This window comes from Bufo bufo, chromosome 7 (genome assembly GCF_905171765.1).
Source record: "Bufo bufo chromosome 7, aBufBuf1.1, whole genome shotgun sequence".
NCBI classification, from domain to species: domain Eukaryota; kingdom Metazoa; phylum Chordata; class Amphibia; order Anura; family Bufonidae; genus Bufo; species Bufo bufo.
In genome coordinates this window covers 47,304,979-47,323,271 of record NC_053395.1, presented here as the reverse complement: position 1 = coordinate 47,323,271, position 18,293 = coordinate 47,304,979, and the positions used below count along the sequence as shown (strand labels likewise).

Genomic DNA, 18,293 nt, shown 5'->3' with positions numbered 1-18,293 from the left:
TCTCATAATCCTTCTTCAATGAGGGACTCGAGATTTAAAGGTCACATTTAATTTAGGCTGCTCTAAGTAGAGACTTAGTAGGGAGTCATTCCACAATCACATTATCCAAATTTTTCCACGGAGAGGATAAAAGTATCTATGTTGGCTTAGTTACTAAGTAAATATCTGGTCATTTATTTGACATCATCGGACTTCCTCTCAGCGCTCAGCAAATAAATTACTCACCGGGAGTTATTCAAAGTTTACATGCCAGCATGTGTGGCTGATATGCAGTATATGCTGTGTATATACGTCCATGTGTGGAACGGGTCGGCGATGACAGATTTCACTGGATTCAGCAGTTTAAAAGTCCAATACCATTTATTTTCCAATCAAGTTATACAGTCAATTGAATGAATCCAGGCACCAATATAAAACAAAAATCCTTCCCCTTCTGGGCGCTAACTAAACAGTGGGTTTTCCACACCTATGTTCTCAGCATAACCAGGGAAATTAGGCTTCGCATAGCCAACAGGTCATGCATCTTCCAGGCATCTGACTGAATGAGCATTTCAGCCCTGTATTTATCCCAGCAAAAAATGAGCCCAGCTTCCACACCTGGGTTAGCCTCATGCTAGGGAATGTTTCGTACTGGAGTGGAGAGGGAATGGCACGTCCCACTACCAACACCTAAATGTCATTCCATAAAAATCCGGGCCTATAAAAACACTTTAAAGTGCCTCAGCAAATTACACTTTGCAAAACCACCCAGTTTTCCTGGATTCTTTCACCTCATCCACCTCACTGAGCATTCTGAGTGAGATATATACCCACTCCAGTACTTTATCTGGCACCATGCTACTGGACAAAAAAAAAGAGCAAATACTACAATTCAAAGTCATCTTATGGGGATGCTCTAAAACCCTTACTAAAAATGTAGACAACATTGAAAATCAATGTGAGATTATAGTGTATAGGTATATATTGGGTATAGGCATATGTTTTACATTCCTTGAGATGGATTATTGTCCCGAGATTTTTCCCGCTGAGGAGGACCTTTGACAACCACCTAGTTACCTACATACCTACTAGTTTGTATTTGCCTTCCTCTGGATTAACACTAGATGATATGAGTGGTGGACGTTATCACCATGCGAATGCGAGACTGGCACTAAACATCTCCGGCAGGCTGTTCCGGCAGGGAGCAGCGCGCCGGGGATGTCTGGATCCAGGATTGGCGGACGCTACCTTATACCCGCTGACCCCTTTAACTATAATGGGGACCAGCGGGGATCCGGCCTTAACCTAGCAAATATGCTAGAAATCAACCAGGCGAAAAACAATTCGTGCAGCGGTTTTCGTCCGTCTGATTCTCGGCATCTTTGCCAGGTTAAGACCGGATCTCCGCCGGTCCCCATTATAGTTAATGGGGCCTGACGGTAACATGTCAACTTCCAGCAAAGCCGAAATCAGAGAAGTCTGGCAGGCTGTTCCCTGACGAAATTAAAAGCGCTACCGTGAAACTAGGCTAACTAAAAGGGCGGACATACAGAATTCGCTGCACAGGGGCCCGGTGAGGCATTTCCCAGCAGCAGAAGTGCCCAGGCTGCCCTCCTGAGAGTGGGGCTTAGCGAGCTGATGTAGGCGGAGCTTAGTTGACTGATGGGGTGGAGCACAGGCATGCACCAAGGTGGAGCTTAGCGCTTTGTGATGGGGCACAATTTAGCTGTGCAACAGGAGCCCCCAGGCGCAACTCAGCTAGGGGTCCCAGAAATTCCAAATCCTCCTCTGCATGATATATACATAGAAATGTATATACATGTATAAATATATATATATATTTATATATATATATATATATATATTTATATATCAATTCTTTCTAAAATATTTACTTATCTCTCTGTTTTACAACCACGTATCAATCCATTGAGAAAGAACCAGGGACATCATTGCAATCACGCTTTCCTGAAACGTAAGAAGCCATAGAAATAATTAGCATTCTGCAGCTAAACATGAGATCAAGCTGCTTGAAAATGGCAGGGCTCGCCCCGTGAAAGGAAACGCACCAAGTTCCTCATAATACCTATGATTAAGTATTTCAGGGGCCAAATTATCTGCTCTGTGACGGGATGGGCTGGGAAGAATGGCGCAGCTGCATCAGTCATTCTGCAGAAGACGAGTTCTGGAAAGTTTCCAACTTCAGACATAAAAAAAAAAAGAAGAATAAAAACCTTCCTGCAGCCACCACATGTGAACTAGGGCTGGGCACCTCCATGCTGTGGGGAAAGATCTCTCCGGAGGACGGATTTATCAGTGACTCCATAGAATCATGAAACAGATATCGCACGTCATGCAAAAATATTATTTTACCAAAGTCATCGGAAAAGAATTTATATACAATGGCTGCAGCCAATTATAGCTGGGCCAAAAGAGAAGGAATATATACTGAGCAGATAAGAGAACATCTTGTGATAATGTCCACATGTTGAGCAAATGAAAGGATGACCCAACATGGTTGGGGTCTGTTATCGAGTCCAATTAGCATGGGCAATGTAACTAAAAGAGGACCTGTCGCCTTTCCTGACAGCTACTTGCACCCCCATGTAAAAACAGTTCTGCAGCATCTATTCCTATGGCTCTATGTTGCATCATTCCTTTATTATTCCTACTAGAAGTTATGAATGGCTTGCTAGCAGTTTGCAGTGAAGGTCCAGATGAATGTTACCAGTTGGGGGGGGGGGTGTCCCTGCACAGTCAGGTACTATCCAATCAGTGCTACCAGTGTCAGACTGTGCATGGACACCCCCCGAACCGGTGACACCCATCTGGACCTTTATTGCAGACTGCAAGTAATTCATTCAGAAATTCTAGCAGAAAGGATAAAGGAATGCCACATCATAAAGTCATAAAACTAGATGCCTCAAAATTGTTAATCCAAGGGGGTTGAAAGTAGTTGCTAAAACAGACAAGTCTTGAGAGGGGACAGGTCCTTTTTAACCTCCCATTGTAATGGTTCCAGGGTACCCACCAGTCTCTGTACTTACTGGTGCTCACACAATCATTGGCTGTTGGGGATCACCACTGGGGCCAGAGCCTGGCGGAGTGGTCACAGGAAGTACAGAGACCAGTGGGGATGGTTGGAACGGGAGCTGCAGGGGATCGGTAAACTGAATATTACTTCTTGTATCACTTTAAAGCATTCTGGGTGTTTTCTGACATATTTAATGTAAGTCATTTGCATTAAGGGGATGAATGGAGCGTGCTCCATCTATGGCGGGTGCTGGCTGTATAATACAGATGACACCTGCTGCCAGTGACTGGGATCGGACATGTTTCCGATCCAAGTCATTTAACCCCTCAGATTTGACAATAAAAAGCAACCACATCATCAAAAGTGACCGCATCACAACCCTTGTGGCAAAATCATTGGGTCCCAATAAGTTGCTATGGCAGTCCAGGGGCTCCTGAAGGCTCCCAGGCCTGCTATAGGAAGCTGTAGTCTTCTCGCAGGAGGGAGGAGGTTCAGTCACTGGGAACAGCCTGTTCCCAGTAAATGACCCCTCATAAACCGTGGTCGCAACTGACCATAGCATCTGAGGGGGCGAAATCTCTGTGATCTGAGTTATCTCTACTGCATTCTGCAATAAAGGTCCACGTGGGTGTTACCAGTGGGGGCTGGGGGTTGTCATTGCACAATCTGACATTAGCAGCACTAATTGGAGAAAAGTCAGACGGTACAGGGATACAACTGGTAACCTTTATTGCCGACTGCTGGCAATTCATTCCTAAACTTCTAGTAGGAATAATGCACTGTTCAACCTAACTAGTGTTGATCGAGCACCAAAGTGCTCGGGTGCTCTGGCCGAACACACCGGGATGCTTGTGTGCTCTACCGAGCATCCGAGTATAATGGAAGCCAATGGGAGAACCCGAGCATTAAACCTGAAGAGGGGAGGGTGTCTGGTTCATAGGAAAAGGTCACAAATTGATGGAAACACCACCGAAGTGGCTCAGGAACAGCATGGGGACGATGTCTGGATGCATCTTGGACTCCCAACTCGCTGCTGGGTACGATGTTGTCCGAGTAGTACGCCACTTTTACAGACTGACAATAATACGCACAAAACCGAAGATAAAATCGATTTTAGAGGAAAAATTGTCAGGAAACATTCTTTCCTGTATATTTACTTGTATATAAAGTGCAAGTGCTGCCAAAAATTACAAGGCACTCCGATACAACCTGTATATCACATAATGGAGGGCCTCATTCACATTGTGGCACAATTGTTCAGGTAGTGGGACTCCTACACTCATAAAGCCTATGCACTAAGTGAAAGGGCTGCCAAAAATTACAAGGAACCGGCACTCCAATACACCCTTTATTACACATAAAGGAGGGCATCATACACACCCTTGAAAAATTATGATGGATGGCCTGCTGGTGACCCTCAAAAATATTTGGAGCAAGGGTCTGCTGATCTGACCATCTAAAACATTATGGGCGGGGGCCTGCTGCCGCTTTGGTGACTCTAGATAACCTGGGGCCGATTGCACGTCTCTGTGACGGCGACGATTCTGCCCTATCAACTTTCAATGTTATTTTCAGTGCAAACCATGGTGACCATGGTAACGGGGAATCAGTGTTCGATTCCGGAGAGGGAGCCTGAGAAACGGCTACGTCTACCACATCCAAGCAAGGCAGCATGCGCGCAAATTACCTATTAGATATAATTAGGTGAGGGCCTGCAGGTGAGCTGACCCTGTAAAAGATTTTAGGTGTGGGCCTGCAGGTGAGCTGACCCTGTAAAAGATTTTAGGTGCAGGCCTGCAGGTGAGCTGTTTAATAATAGCAATTGTTATATTGATTATCACATCCACATAATTGCTATCTTGTGTAGGATGTCTATTGTGGTACTTGTGGTCCACCGCGGGCATCCTCCACTGTATGCATTTTTGCTGGGGATCGCCATTAGCAACGGGCCACAAGTGTAGGATTTGCTCCCCTGTTTATATATGCACAACTGCATATGGGTTTGAGCACTTCCTGCCTGTTTAACACCACAACATTTTATTCATTTGTCTGCAGGTGAGCTGACCCTGTAAAATATTTTAGGTCGGGCCTGCAGGTGAGCTGATCCTGTAAAAGATTGTAGGTGAGGGCCTGCTGGTGAGTTGACCCTCTAAAAGGTTGTAGGTGAGGGCCTGCAGGTGAGCTGACCCTCTAAAACATTACATGCGAGGGCCTGCAGCTGAGCTGACCCTGTAAAAGATTGTAGGTGAGGGCCTGCTGGTGAGCTGACCCTCTAAAAGGTTGCAGGTGAGAGCCTGCAGCTGAGCTGACCCTCTAGAACATTATATGCGAGGGCCTGTAGGTGAGCTGACCCTGTAAAAGATTGTAGGTGAAGGCCTGCTGGTGAGCTGACCCTGTAAAAAATTATATGCGAGGGCCTGCTGGTGAGCTGACCCTCTAAAAGGTTGTAGGTGAGGGCCTGCAGGTGAGCTGACCCTCTAAAACATTATATGCGAGGGCCTGGAGATGAGCTGACCCTGTAAAAGATTGTAGGTGAAGGCCTGCTGGTCAGCTGACCCTGTAAAAAATTATATGCGAGGGGCTGCTGGTGAGCTGACCCTGTAAAAGATTTGAGGTGCGAGCCTACTGGTGAGCTGACCCTGTAAAAGATTTTAGGTGCGGGCCTGCTGGTGAGCTGACCCTGTAAAAGATTGTAGGTGAGGGCCTGCTGGTGAGCTGACCCTGTAAAAAATTATATGCGAGGGCCTGCTGGTGAGCTAACCTTCTAAAAGGTTGTAGGTGAGGGCCTACAGGTGAGCTGATCCTGTAAAAAATTATATGCGAGGGCCTTCAGGTGAGCTGACCCTGTAATAGATTGTAGGTGAAGGCCTGGTGGTGAGCTGACCCTGTAAAAAATTATATGCGAGGGCTTGCTGGTGAGTTGACCCTGTAAAATATTGTAGATGAGGGCCTGCTGGTGAGCTGACCCTTTAAAACATTATATGCAAGGGCCTGCTAGTGAGCTGACCCTGTAAAACCTTGTAGGTGAGGGCCTGCCGGTGAGCTGACACTCTAAAAACTTATATACGAGGGCTTGCAGCTGAGCTGACCCTGTAAAACATTATGTGCAAAGGACATTATATGCGACGAATAAGCATGTTGATATGATGGAAGAGGAGAAGGAGAATGAGAAAAGGAAGATTCAACCATATACCCTTGTTGGTCTTGGAAGGGGTGCATGGGAATACAGTGTATTCAGTACATTATAAACAACACATTTAAAGTGCCTTCATGTTCATCAGCTTTCCTCTGGTGGAGTAGAGAAGTTAGGGGCAATCCAGGCCTTGTTCATTTTATAAGTGAGTCAACCTGTCAGCATTTTCAGTTGACAGGCGGATACGCTTATCTGTTATAATGCCACCAGCAGGACTAAATACCCGCTCAGACAAAACGCCAGCAGCAGGGCAGGCCAGCACCTCCAAGGCTTAGAGCGCCAGTTCGTGCCACGTGTCCAGCTCCAAGGCTTAGAGCGTCAGTTCGTGCCACGTGTCCACCTTGGACACCCAGTAGTTGTAAGGCACTGAGGGATCATTGAGGACGCTGACACGGTCTGCTATGTACTCCTTCACCATCTTCCAAAATGTTTCCCTCCTTGTGACACTAGGCCGCGCATCAGGGTGAGGGTGCTGGCGGGGTGTCATGAAACTGTCCCAGGCTTTGGAGAGTGTTGCCCTGCCTCTGTTGGAACTGCTATGTGTTCCCTTTGTCTCCCCTCCTCGGTTGGCCAAGGAACTATGGACTCTGCCACCAGTGTTGTCAGATGGAAATTTTTGGAGCAATTTTTCAACAAGGATCTTCTGGTATTTCACCATTTTGCTCATCCTCTCCACCAGAGGAATGAGAGATGAGAAGTTCTCTTTGTAGCGGGGGTCAAGAAGGGTGAACAACCAGTAATCCGTGTTGTCTAAAATGCGTATAACGCGTGGGTCGCAGGATAGGCAGCCTAACATGAAGTCAGCCATGTGTGCCAGAGTACCAACAGGCAAGACTTCGCTGTCATCATCGGGAGGATCACTCTCAATCTCCTCATCCTCTTCCTCCTCTTCTGACCACCCACACAGAACAAGTGGAATTAAACTTCCATGGGTACTACCCTCTGTAGCCGAGGCAACCATCTCCTGCTCCTTCTCCTCTTCATCGTCCAATTTGAGCTGAGAAGACGAACTGAGGGTGGTCTGGCTATAACCCTGTGTAATGTCTTCCCCCTTTTCCACCTCTTCCACATGCAAAGCGTCGTCCTTAATTGTGAGCAGTGAGCGTTTCAGTAGACACAGAAATGGGATGGTTACGCTGATAATAACGTTACTGCCGCTCACCATCAGTTTTGATTCCTCAAAGTTTCTTAAAACCTCACAGAGGTCAGACATCCATGCCCACTCCTCGCTTGTGAATAGCGGAAGCTGACTGGAAAGGCGACAACTATGTTGCAGCTGGTATTCCACTACTGCCCTCTGCTGCTCACAAAGCCTGGCCAACATTTGGAACGTAGAGTTCCAGAGCGTGCTCATGTCGCACAACAGCCAGTGAGCTGGCAATTTCAAGCGCTGCTGCAGCATTGACAGACCGGTTGAAGCTGTAGATGACGTGTGGAAATGGGCACACACGTGGCACACCTTCACCAGTAGCTCAGGCAAATTGGGGTAGGTTTTGAGAAAACGCTGAACCACTAAGTTTAAAATGTGGGCTAGGCATGGGATGTGTGTGAGCTTGCCGAACTCCAAAGCTGCCACCAAGTTACGGCCATTATCAGACACAACCATGCCTGATTGTAGGTTGAGTGGCGAGAGCCACATCTCAGTCTGGTCCCTTATCCCCTGCCACAGCTCTGCGGCGGTGTGCTGTTTGTCACCTAAGCAGATCAGCTTAAGCACGGCCTGTTGACGCTTCCCCACTGCAGTGCTACACTGCTTCCAGCTACCGGCTGATGGCTGACTGGTGCTGCAAGATGATAATTCTGAGGTGGAAGTGGAGGAGGAGGAGGAGAAGTGGGGGTTTGATGGAATTAGGGCCCGTAATCCTTGGCGTCGGTAGCACCTGTGCCATACCAGGGTACGACTCGCTCCCGGTCTCCACAACATTCACCCAGTGTGCCGTCAGGGAAATGTAGCGTCCCTGGCCAAATGCACTTGTCCATCTGTCCGTGGTTAATTGGACCTTCCCAGTAACTGTGTTGGCCAGAGCATGTGTGATGTTACGGGACACATGTTGGTGTAAGGCGGGAACGGCACACCTTGAAAAATAGTGGTGGCTGGGGACTGCGGAAATCTTCAGTGTCCACAAGTCTAAATGGCAACATTTCCAGGGCCAGTAATTTGGAAAGCTGCGCATTTAGTACTATGGCCTGTGGGTTGGTGGCTGGGTATTTGCACTTGCGTTCAAATGCCTGGGGTAAGGACATTTGTACGCTGCGCTGGGACACAGAAGTGGATGTGGTCGCTGATGGTGCTTGCGAAGGTCCAGGTGCAGGCCGGGAGGCATCCGGGCCTGCGCCTTCAATAGGGGATTGGCCAGCACGTAACACAGAGGAAGAGAAGGCAGTGGTGTGACCCGCAGACACAGATTGTGGACCCAGGCGTTCGTCCTACTAATTACAGTGCTTGGATGCCATGTGGCAGATCATGCTGGTGGTGGTGAGGTTGCTAGTGTTCACGCCCCGGCTCATTTTGGTATGGCATAGGTTGCAAACTACTATTCTTTTGTCGTCCGCACTTTCCTCAAAAAAGCACCATACTGCGGAACACCTACCCCTTGGCAAGGGAGATTTCCGCAAGGGGGTGCTCCGTGGAACAGTTGCAGGCCTGTTTGGTCTGGCCTGCCTTCTCCCTTTTGCCACCCCACTGCCTCTTACAACCTGTTGTAGATCCCTCCCCCTCTGTACTGCTGTCCTCGCTTGACTTTCCACCTTCCCAGGTTGGGTCAGTGACTTCATCGTTCACCACCTTCTCTTCCACTTCCTCACTCTGGTCATCTTCCTGACTTGTTGACCTCAGTGATTGACAACTGTGTCTCATCCTCTTCATCAACCTCTTGAGACAGTAATTGCAGTTCCCCACCGTCATCTTCTTGTAATTGTAGATGCTCAAGAGTTTGGGAATCAGGGCACAAGATCTGTCCCTCTTCAAGCGTGATTGGCGAGAGGCCCAAATCAAGGAATGGCGCTGAAAAGAGTGTGGGATCACTTGTTTGCCCAGACTCTCCATGGTGGGAGGAAGGTGGATCAGGGTGAGGATTGGGTTGAGTAAAAAAACGACCATAGATATCCCTATTGCCAATACTTGGTGTGTCAATAAATATTGTGGATAATAAAGGGTCCAACTAATTAAATAACCCGCTACAAGCTCCCGAATATACAAAACAACTGAGATAAGAAAATGGAGCTCACATGGTACCCATATAAAAAATTATATTTTATTGAAACATAGTGTATAACAAAGTATACCATTAAAAAGGGGTAAGTGGCAGAACAGACACCATCCCGGCAGTACACACACCACAAAAATATATATCATATTGAGAAATAAAAAAAGATAAATTTTCCATATATAAATAGATGTTAAAAGTAATATACTATAGAAGTAGAAAATAACAATGGGGTGAGTCAATGGTTGCGAGAGTCATCAACAGTACATAATATAAGGATATTGGCAAACTAATAATATATACGGACCAATCCTACAAGAATCTTAGCCAAAACTCCAAGGAGACAATAGCGAAAACAGGACTCACCCAAGCAAAGTGTGTACACAAGGATGGCACTACCTACCCCGACATTTCGGTGTGCCTTCTTCCGTGACGATTGGGTTGAGCAGACTCTTGGCTACTGAGACTGGACTTGGTGGAAGACAGGGTGGTGCTTAACCGACTGGAAACATTATCTGCTGCAATCCAACCGACCACCTGGTCGCACTCGTCTGACTTCAAGAGTGGTGTCCTGCGCCACCATGCAAACTGGGACATGAAGCTAGGTATCGTGGATGATTGTTTTTCTTGTGCTCTGGCAGCAGGCACAGTTTCAATGCGCCCAGGGCCCCGGCCTCTGCGTGCACCATCAGCATCACGGCCACTTCCCCGTACCTTACTGCTCGCTTATTCATATTAAATGTTATATATGATTTAAAGTCTGTCACAGGTACAGTAGCGTAGGATTTGGAAGTGTATGCACAAAAAAATTAAAAAAGGTATTTGGGAAGTGGAAACGTCACACAGGAGATATCCGGCAGATAATGTCAATGCTGTCACCAGCGGCTAAAGAAAAATTACAGGGAATGTCACAGGTATTTGGGATGTGGAAACGTTATACAGGAGAGGTATCATCGGTAATGTCACTGTCTGCAGCGTCTACGCAAAAAAGAACACTGTATGTGGCACTGGTAATGTCACGGTCAGAAGCGGACACCATCTATTGACAAAGTACACTGGTTGTCACAGATATTTTTGGGATGCGAACACTTTGCACAGGAGATGTGGTGCGCCTGCTGAGTCCTCTGAACTTTGATTGACAGGGCCAGACTCTCCTAAAGTCAATGTGTCAAGTGCAGAGAGAGCAGAGCCTCTAGGCGTAATGGTAACGCCCCCGTTGCTCCTAGAGGCTCATTTACATATAGTAAAACATCATTTTTCTCAGCAATGTGGTCACATATGAACATGGGACCGACACAGATGCCTTCAGCTGCCAAAGCAAAACATTGTAAAACTAGTTACCAAACGCTTTTGTGTTAAGCACATTTTATTACAGTTTATTTTTCTTTTAACCATTTGCGTTCTTCTTGTTCTAGTTCCCGTAGCTCGATGAAGCCTGAGCCACACAGAATCTGCAGACCTAGGCCGTGCCCAGGCTTTCCTTTACCCGGGGAATAGGTCCATGTCACTGCCCAGGCGATGTGGCTCGCTGGTTGTCGACCCCGGGTGCACATTCTCAGTTGCTCCCCCTTGTTACAACCCTGAGGAAGGGGGGTAGGAATGCAAATTTTTTTAAATTCATTTAGATCCAATTTTAATGGGAAGACGGAGTGTCGCCATTAAAAGGGTTGTCTAAGTGTTTAATACTGATGACATAGGTAATTGGTATGTGATCGGTGGGGGTCCGACACTCAGGACCCCCGCCGATCAGCTATTTGAGAGGCTGTGGCGCTCCAGTGAGCTTCCTCGCAGATTATCAAACACAGTGCCATCCCATGTATAGTGGCTGTGCTCGGTATTGCAGCTCATTCCATTTCACTTGAATGGGACGGAGCTGCACCTAGACCATGTGACTGAAGAACGTGATGTCACTGGCCTGGGAAGAGGCTCATCGGAGCGCCAAAATCTCTTCAAACAGCTGGTTGTAGGGGGGCCAGGCGTCAGACTCGACTGATAGGTCATCAGTATTAAACTCTCAGATAACCTCTTTAAAGAGCATCTGTCAGCAGATTTGCACCTATGACACTGGCTGACCTGTTACATGTGCGCTTGGCACCTGAAGACATCTGTATTAGTCCATGTTCATATGTGCCCGCAATGCTGAGCAAAAGGAAATTTCAATATATGCAAATTAGCCTCTAGGAGCAATAGGGGTGTTGCCGTTACACCTAGAGGCTCTGCTCTCTCTGCACCCGCCACACTTTCTGCACTTTGATTAACAGGGCCAGGTGTGATTACGATTTCACTGTCAAAGTGCGGAGGACGCGACAGCTGCAGAGAGAGCAGGGCCTCATTTTTCTCAGCAGTGCGGGCACATAGGAACATGGGACCAACACAGATGCCTTCAGTTGCCAAGTGCACATGTAACAGGTCAGCCAGTGTCATAGGAGCAAGTCTGCTGACAGATGCACTGGACGGAGGGCAGTGAAGGAAGAGGAGACCTGCCTATGTTCCATCACGTCTCGGTGCACCTGCTACCACCCTTTCTCCTACACATTCTATATTTTTTACTGCGGGTAAAGTGCGTATTGTTTTCTGCGCTGACAGGTGGTGGAGACGGCCTTTGTTCTGTCATCTACTCGCTCTTCCCACGACCGATGCTCCCCGGTTTGTCTTGGGAAAAGTTCGGAGACAGAAAGCATCTCTAAATAACATGACAAGCAAACAATGGTCTGGTGCAGAAGTCTGAAAATGTCTGCCGGTTACGGGGAGAGGGACTTTCTGTACCACTTTGTGCTGCCCTTTCATAACATTTCTCCTGAATGGCTCCTCTTCTTGTATCGGGCCATTGTCTGGCTGATTGCCTTTGTTGTAGGGCAGAGGAACGTCTGTCTTAGCATCTGCTCTTTCCTTCAGAAGCCGCTGCTGATATTATGCAAGTGTCATGCGTCTGTTATTTCAGGCCAAATCTCATGGTCATGAGATGCTGGGAGGCGTTCGGGCCTTACTTACATTTACATTCAATCTCCTGGAGGAACGTGAGGAGCGAGAAATGAAATCAATACAGATTTATCCCCCATAGGATAATGACTGAATGCTATAATATCATTCCTGCCGTCTTTGGGCACGATCGTTTCATCTGTATTCTGGATGCATGACAAGCTCTTAGTACTTTCCAGCGATGGCCCGAGTATGGTTAACGTCTCAACCGCGCTGCCCTCTACTGTTCAAGAAATGACTGCAGACAGCAACCACTGTAAAAAAAAAAATAAGCCTCCTTCCAAAAATCCCTATTATTTCCCATTATGTACAGAGATGCACAACAGTCCCTCTCCGCCATCTAACCTCCAAGGTCATAGAGAATAAACCATACCTTTAAGGACCATCCTTTTGTTAGCTGGGGTCCCAAATATAAGCACACCATTGCTATGACGCACATAGTCACAGAAAACAACCCTCAGCAGAAAATCCCTGCAAGAATCCGGTAAAATGGCTGTAAGGAGCGTCAATCAACAATATAACAAGCTGAGTGGCGCTCAGTTACTTTCATTTTCGTGGTTTGAACGTGTGATCATTCATTCCCCACTCCTCTCATACAGGTTTCACATGAGAGGATTTACTGGCAACACAAAATAATTTTTTCTGCCTGCATAAAGATGCAATGTATGATCTTTTTATCGATCATTGGACACTAGGGATGAGCAAATCGACTTAATTTCAATACTGTACGGAGCGAGCGCTCCGTACAGTATTGGAATGTATGGGCTCCGATAAGCCAAAGATATTACTTCGCATAATAACTTCAGAAATTGATTTCTACTGTAAAAAAAAACATTTCCCGAACTCGGGTTCGGTTCCAATAACTTCGGCTCGTCAGAGCCAATACATTCTAATACTGTACGGAGCGCTCGCTCCGTACAGTATTGAAACAAAGTTTTATGCAAATCGACTTACGGATGTTTCATCCAAAGTCGATTCGCTCATCCCTATTGGACACCTTTATATTGGGCAATGATCGGGAACGAATAATTATTCAGGCGATCATTGACCCTGATGTCACCGCCAGTTCTGTGAGAAGATCTGGCAGATGTTTTTCTCTACCTCTTGTATGATGTTCTTTGTTTTGGTTTCACTTTCTCATCTCCTTTCCTTCTGCCAGGTGTCACTTATTTAGACTAATCGTCTTCCTTTATAATCCCTCCCATACTGCCTCACTTTGCGGTTTATACTACTTCCTGGATGAGGTGTTCACTGCTGGAGGCTGCTTCTGCTGTTTGTACAGATAAGTCTTTTACTTTATTGTGTTTCCTTTCTGGCTTGATTCTAGGTGACCCTGACTCCGTCCGTATTAAGTGCAGGGAGCCGGTGGTCGTGTCCCCTCACTATTATAGGGTTTTCAGGTGTCACACAGTATTAGGTACGCGGGCATCCAATCGTCTACCATACAGACCCTTGCATGTGCATAGCAGTCAGGGAGCTCTTAGGGTTTTATAGGGCTCCTCTTTAAGCTCCTTAGTTTGGGATCAAGCCAGTCACTCGTTTATTTATATGTTGCAGCTATCTGCTAACTTCATCCGTGAAACCTGAACATGTCACTTTTTTATTGCAGATTTTGATTGATGGGTGAAAGGGGGTTGATAACATGCACAAAGGTTCGCTACTCTCTCCCTGGGGACATGTACAGGTAAAACAGGGAGACAGATTCTTTTTTATCTCTCCTTCTGCACCCTGTCAGCTCCCCCAACCCTTCTTATCTTGGGCTGGGTAGCACCTACAGATGTGAGCCTGGTCTTGTTTGAAAGCTGATGACCTAAGCCAAGATCACAGTGCTGGGTGAGATACAGTATATGGAGAGATACAGCTATTAGAAAATGGTTCGGGAGTGAAAGCTGCAGATATATTCAGCTTTCACTGAGACCCATTTCTAAGGGCAGTAACTTGCAATGTATCAGGGCTAGTGTGATGATCTTGGGCTTGTTTAAAAGCTTAGATTATTGGCTATAAAGAATGACCAAAGTGCGTCTATAGTATTTCCTGCCTTCACGAACTCTGCTCTGGATGATCAGTGGAGGGGTGAAAGAGGTTTTCTAGCCTTGGGGCCGACAACCCCTTTGGTCTAGATCTGTGCCCCTCAGGAGCCCAAATACAAAAAAAAAAAAGAAGATTGACCCGTCTGCTGTCCCACCACTGCTTTGTTCCCAGCCGCTTCTGGTCCACACAGCACCAGGAAATAACTTGGTCCAGTCATCGCTGAGGCCAATCACAGGCCTCAGAAGCTTGATCACTGCTATGACCACTAAGGCCTGTGATTGGCTGCAGCGGTCATGGGGTCATGCAGGCACCTGAAGAGTCCGGGAATGGAGCAGCAGCAGGACACAGGTCCAAACCAAACGGGTTGTCGGCTCCAAGGTTGGAAAACCCCTTTAATGTTAGGACGCATCTGTTGAGAGATACTTCCAGATGTAGATAAACTGCGTATTTGTTGTAATACTGTGTGACTATTTCCTTCTTCTTTTTTTAGACTTTTCAATATACATAGAGAACTAAAATGTATATATAGGGCTTGTAACTGGAAGGATTCCCTGTGTCAGGAAACTATTGTACTGACCCTGGGGGCTCACATATTGCAGCTGTCAGAGCTTTATTAGGTGACAGCTGAAGCCTATGAAGACTAGCCACTGCCAGATAAGCCAAAAGTGCTGGGGACGGGAACAGGATCAAAATTCACAGCAGGGTCACTAGCTTTGGTTCAAGGTCCCAAAAGACAATCAAAGGTCAGGATCACAAATATGGGATTGTCATCAGGAATCAAACCAAATGTCAAAATCCACTGAGAGACTAGACGAGATGGGCATGAGAGAGTACATGGGGAACAGAAGAATGATGCATGTGCTCCCGTGAACATGCTATATGCAATGGAAGGTGGCAAAATCTTGGAACCCTAAATCTTGAAAATTAAGGGGCTGCAGGGCTGATTTACAACTGTGTCCCCTTCAAAGTTTTCCCTGTGCAGTGGCGCTCCCAGCCACCGGCTCTGCATTCACTTGAATGGGTCCATGTTATAGTTCCCTAAAGAGCAACTACATCATTACAAGGGAAAAACCGGTGGCATACTGTCTCAGTCCCGGTGTAGTTTGCCGTGACACGTCTGCCGTGCGTGCAGTTGCCTGAGGCAACGTGTTGTTTCTGTATGTGCGTGCACTGCTCCTGTTTCCTGGCCTCTCCCCAGTTTGGTGGTTATGGGGTTAAGGTGTGTATCTGGGTGTGGTCTCATGTCTCTACTTATCCTGTTACTGTGAACGTGAGGTCAGTTTTACTCCAGCCTTGGTTTGTGCTGGAGCCTTGCTCCTTTCCTGGATATTCCATCTGTCCAGTGTGAGGGCCACCTAGTTTGACATCAATGTCATCCCTATGTCTCCTCTATGTCTTCGACCCTACCTTCCCTATTCTATGTGTGGTGTCGGTTATGTTCAGGGGTTCATGTTGTTATGTCTAGTTGTTGTTCCATGTCTGGTGTGTATGGTCCTGCATGGATGCTAGACTATCCCTTGTCTGTCTGTGCCTTCGGTGAGAGGGCTCCTGGGTTCCCCGGAGGGGGAACAACTAGTCAGTGAGCAGCTCTGCCTGGGGCCGCCATGCATCCTGTCCGCAATAGGGGTCCAGGCAGTTACTGGTGTGCTGGATTCAGTTGTGGCGGTGTGGACTGCTGGTGTTTCTTCCAGCAGCCGTGGCAGGTAAGTGACCATGGATCCCAGTGCCCTTGATCCTGTGGGTATTATCTGCCTGGAGTTGGAAGAGCTGGTGTGTTGTCCTCTTCTGAGTTCCTGCTCATCCATTTTCTATATAAGATAAGTGTACTCCCCTTTGTATTTTGTTTTCCTCTTTTGCTCATTGTTTCCTAGTCAACAGGGAGACGCTGGTTCGTTCATGTTGGAAAGGAACCAGTGATCTCAGACCCTGTGACTACATCTAGGGCTTTTCAGGGTCTCTAGGGCCTAGGTTTCCGGTTTATGAATATTCCCACCTTCAGGATCTATTCATACTGACAGGAGTCAGGGCTAGGTTTAGGTTTTCCTAGGTAGTGACCTAGTTTCGGGTCATGTTTCTTCTGTGGTCATTCTGGTGTTCCTCCTCTCCCCCTACATTGTGACACATACTCACCATGGATTCAGACTACGGGACCACCATGGGGCCCGTGGAGGACCCATGTGAATTCCTACAAGGAGCACAGCCGTCTCTTCAACCAGCTGATCAGCAGGGGTGCTGAGTGTCGGACCCCTGACCATCGGATATTGATGACCTATCCGGAGGATAGGTCATCAGTATTAAAATCCTGGAAAACCCCTTTAACTGAAATTATAGGTGATCATCTCAAAGAGGCTTTACTGTAGACCCTTATCATAAAATACATCCAGTAATACTGTGACACGCAGTACATTTGTCTTATTGCATAATGTGACATCTGTCTACAATCTGTAGAAGAACTCGATACATTACATTACATTATACTAAAAGTACTCACTATAAAGCATTTCTCCTTCTTCGCCTCCGCCAGCATTTCTGCCATTCCTGGAAGAAGCACTGGGAATATGTAGTTTTCCAAGTATTCCCGAGGTGAACCTAATTTGGGAGTGTGATAATTAATACTTGTATCTAATAATGTGTTTCTTAATAACCTGTAATGCTATACTTAAGGGTATATTCATGCACAGCAGGTTTGCAACTGAAAATAGTCGGAATGAGGCTGATTCTGCAGAGCAATGTACATGAATGGGAAAAATCGCTGAAAGATTTGCACACTTTCCTACCCTTAGGCTGGCTACACACATTGGGCCCCATGCACACGACCATATTTTAGGTCTGCATCCGATCAGCAAAAAATGTCATTTATTTCAACAGGGCCACAAAAATGTGGTGTCCCCATCCGCACGTCCGTGTCCACTGGCCTGAAAAAAAGATAGAACATGTCCTATTCTTGTCCATTTGAGGACAAGGATAGGACATTTCTACAGGGGTTTAAAAAAAATGGTGGTATCCTTGTTGTGTGGATATGCGATTTGCAGACCACCAAAACGGATACGGTCATGTGCATGGGGCCTTAGACAATTGTCAGCCAAATTCTCACTTGGCCTACAGCTATGCCTTCTGACCCCCCACACACATGTACTCTGGGCTTGGTCGAATATGCATGTATTTTCAATGGGGAAAGGAGAGTAAGGGTAGGTCCACATCTGCTTTCGGTAACTCCGAAGTTACCGTATCCGGCATAGTCAGACACCGCTGGGCACCACTAGATCCCCATTCACTAATAGGGGATTTGTCGGTTATCCGGCATAAATACTGGCATGTACGAAACCTGCCAGATCCTTTACAGTGAATGGGGATCGGGCGATGTCAGATACAGTAAAGCGGGTTTACATGCTCAGAGGAACAGCGTTCCTTCTCGATAACTGGTTGCTGATTCAGTGGGGGTGAAGCGCTGCGGTGACCTCCACAGTATAAAAACAAGCGATCGCTACTGCGGTCAATGCTCCTCATACAGCTGCATTATTTCTGCGCAGCAGAGGGCTGTTTAGACAGGACGATCTGCTGCCCAGAATCGATAATTTAGGTGCCTGCACTAATGACCCGATAAATGAGGGTTTCGCTTGTTCATCGGGTGATCGGCTCCACCTTTAGACAAGCAGATTGTCAGGAACGAGTGTTTGGAGGAACGTTCGTCCCCGATAATCTGGCCAACAATTGGGCTGTGTAAACCCACCATAACTCCGGTAGTCTGCGGCTCTACTGGAACAGACTACTGAAGTTACCGAACACAGATGTGAACCTACCCTAAAGGTGCATTTAGGCGCACCAATAATCGTTCCTGCGAAAGGTCGTTCTCGATCATCTGGCTGTCTAA

At 46.9% G+C, this 18,293-nt stretch overlaps 1 protein-coding gene across 1 annotated transcript in view; it reads right to left on the bottom strand.

The window, feature by feature from the left end:
* IQCK (IQ motif containing K) overlaps positions 1–18,293 on the bottom strand; it is an 84,191-nt gene that overhangs the window by 51,562 nt on the left and 14,336 nt on the right. The window contains exon 4 of the mRNA XM_040441436.1: positions 16,914–17,011. Within this exon, the coding sequence (XP_040297370.1) occupies positions 16,914–17,011 (98 nt within the window). The remainder of the gene's footprint in view (positions 1–16,913; positions 17,012–18,293) is intronic.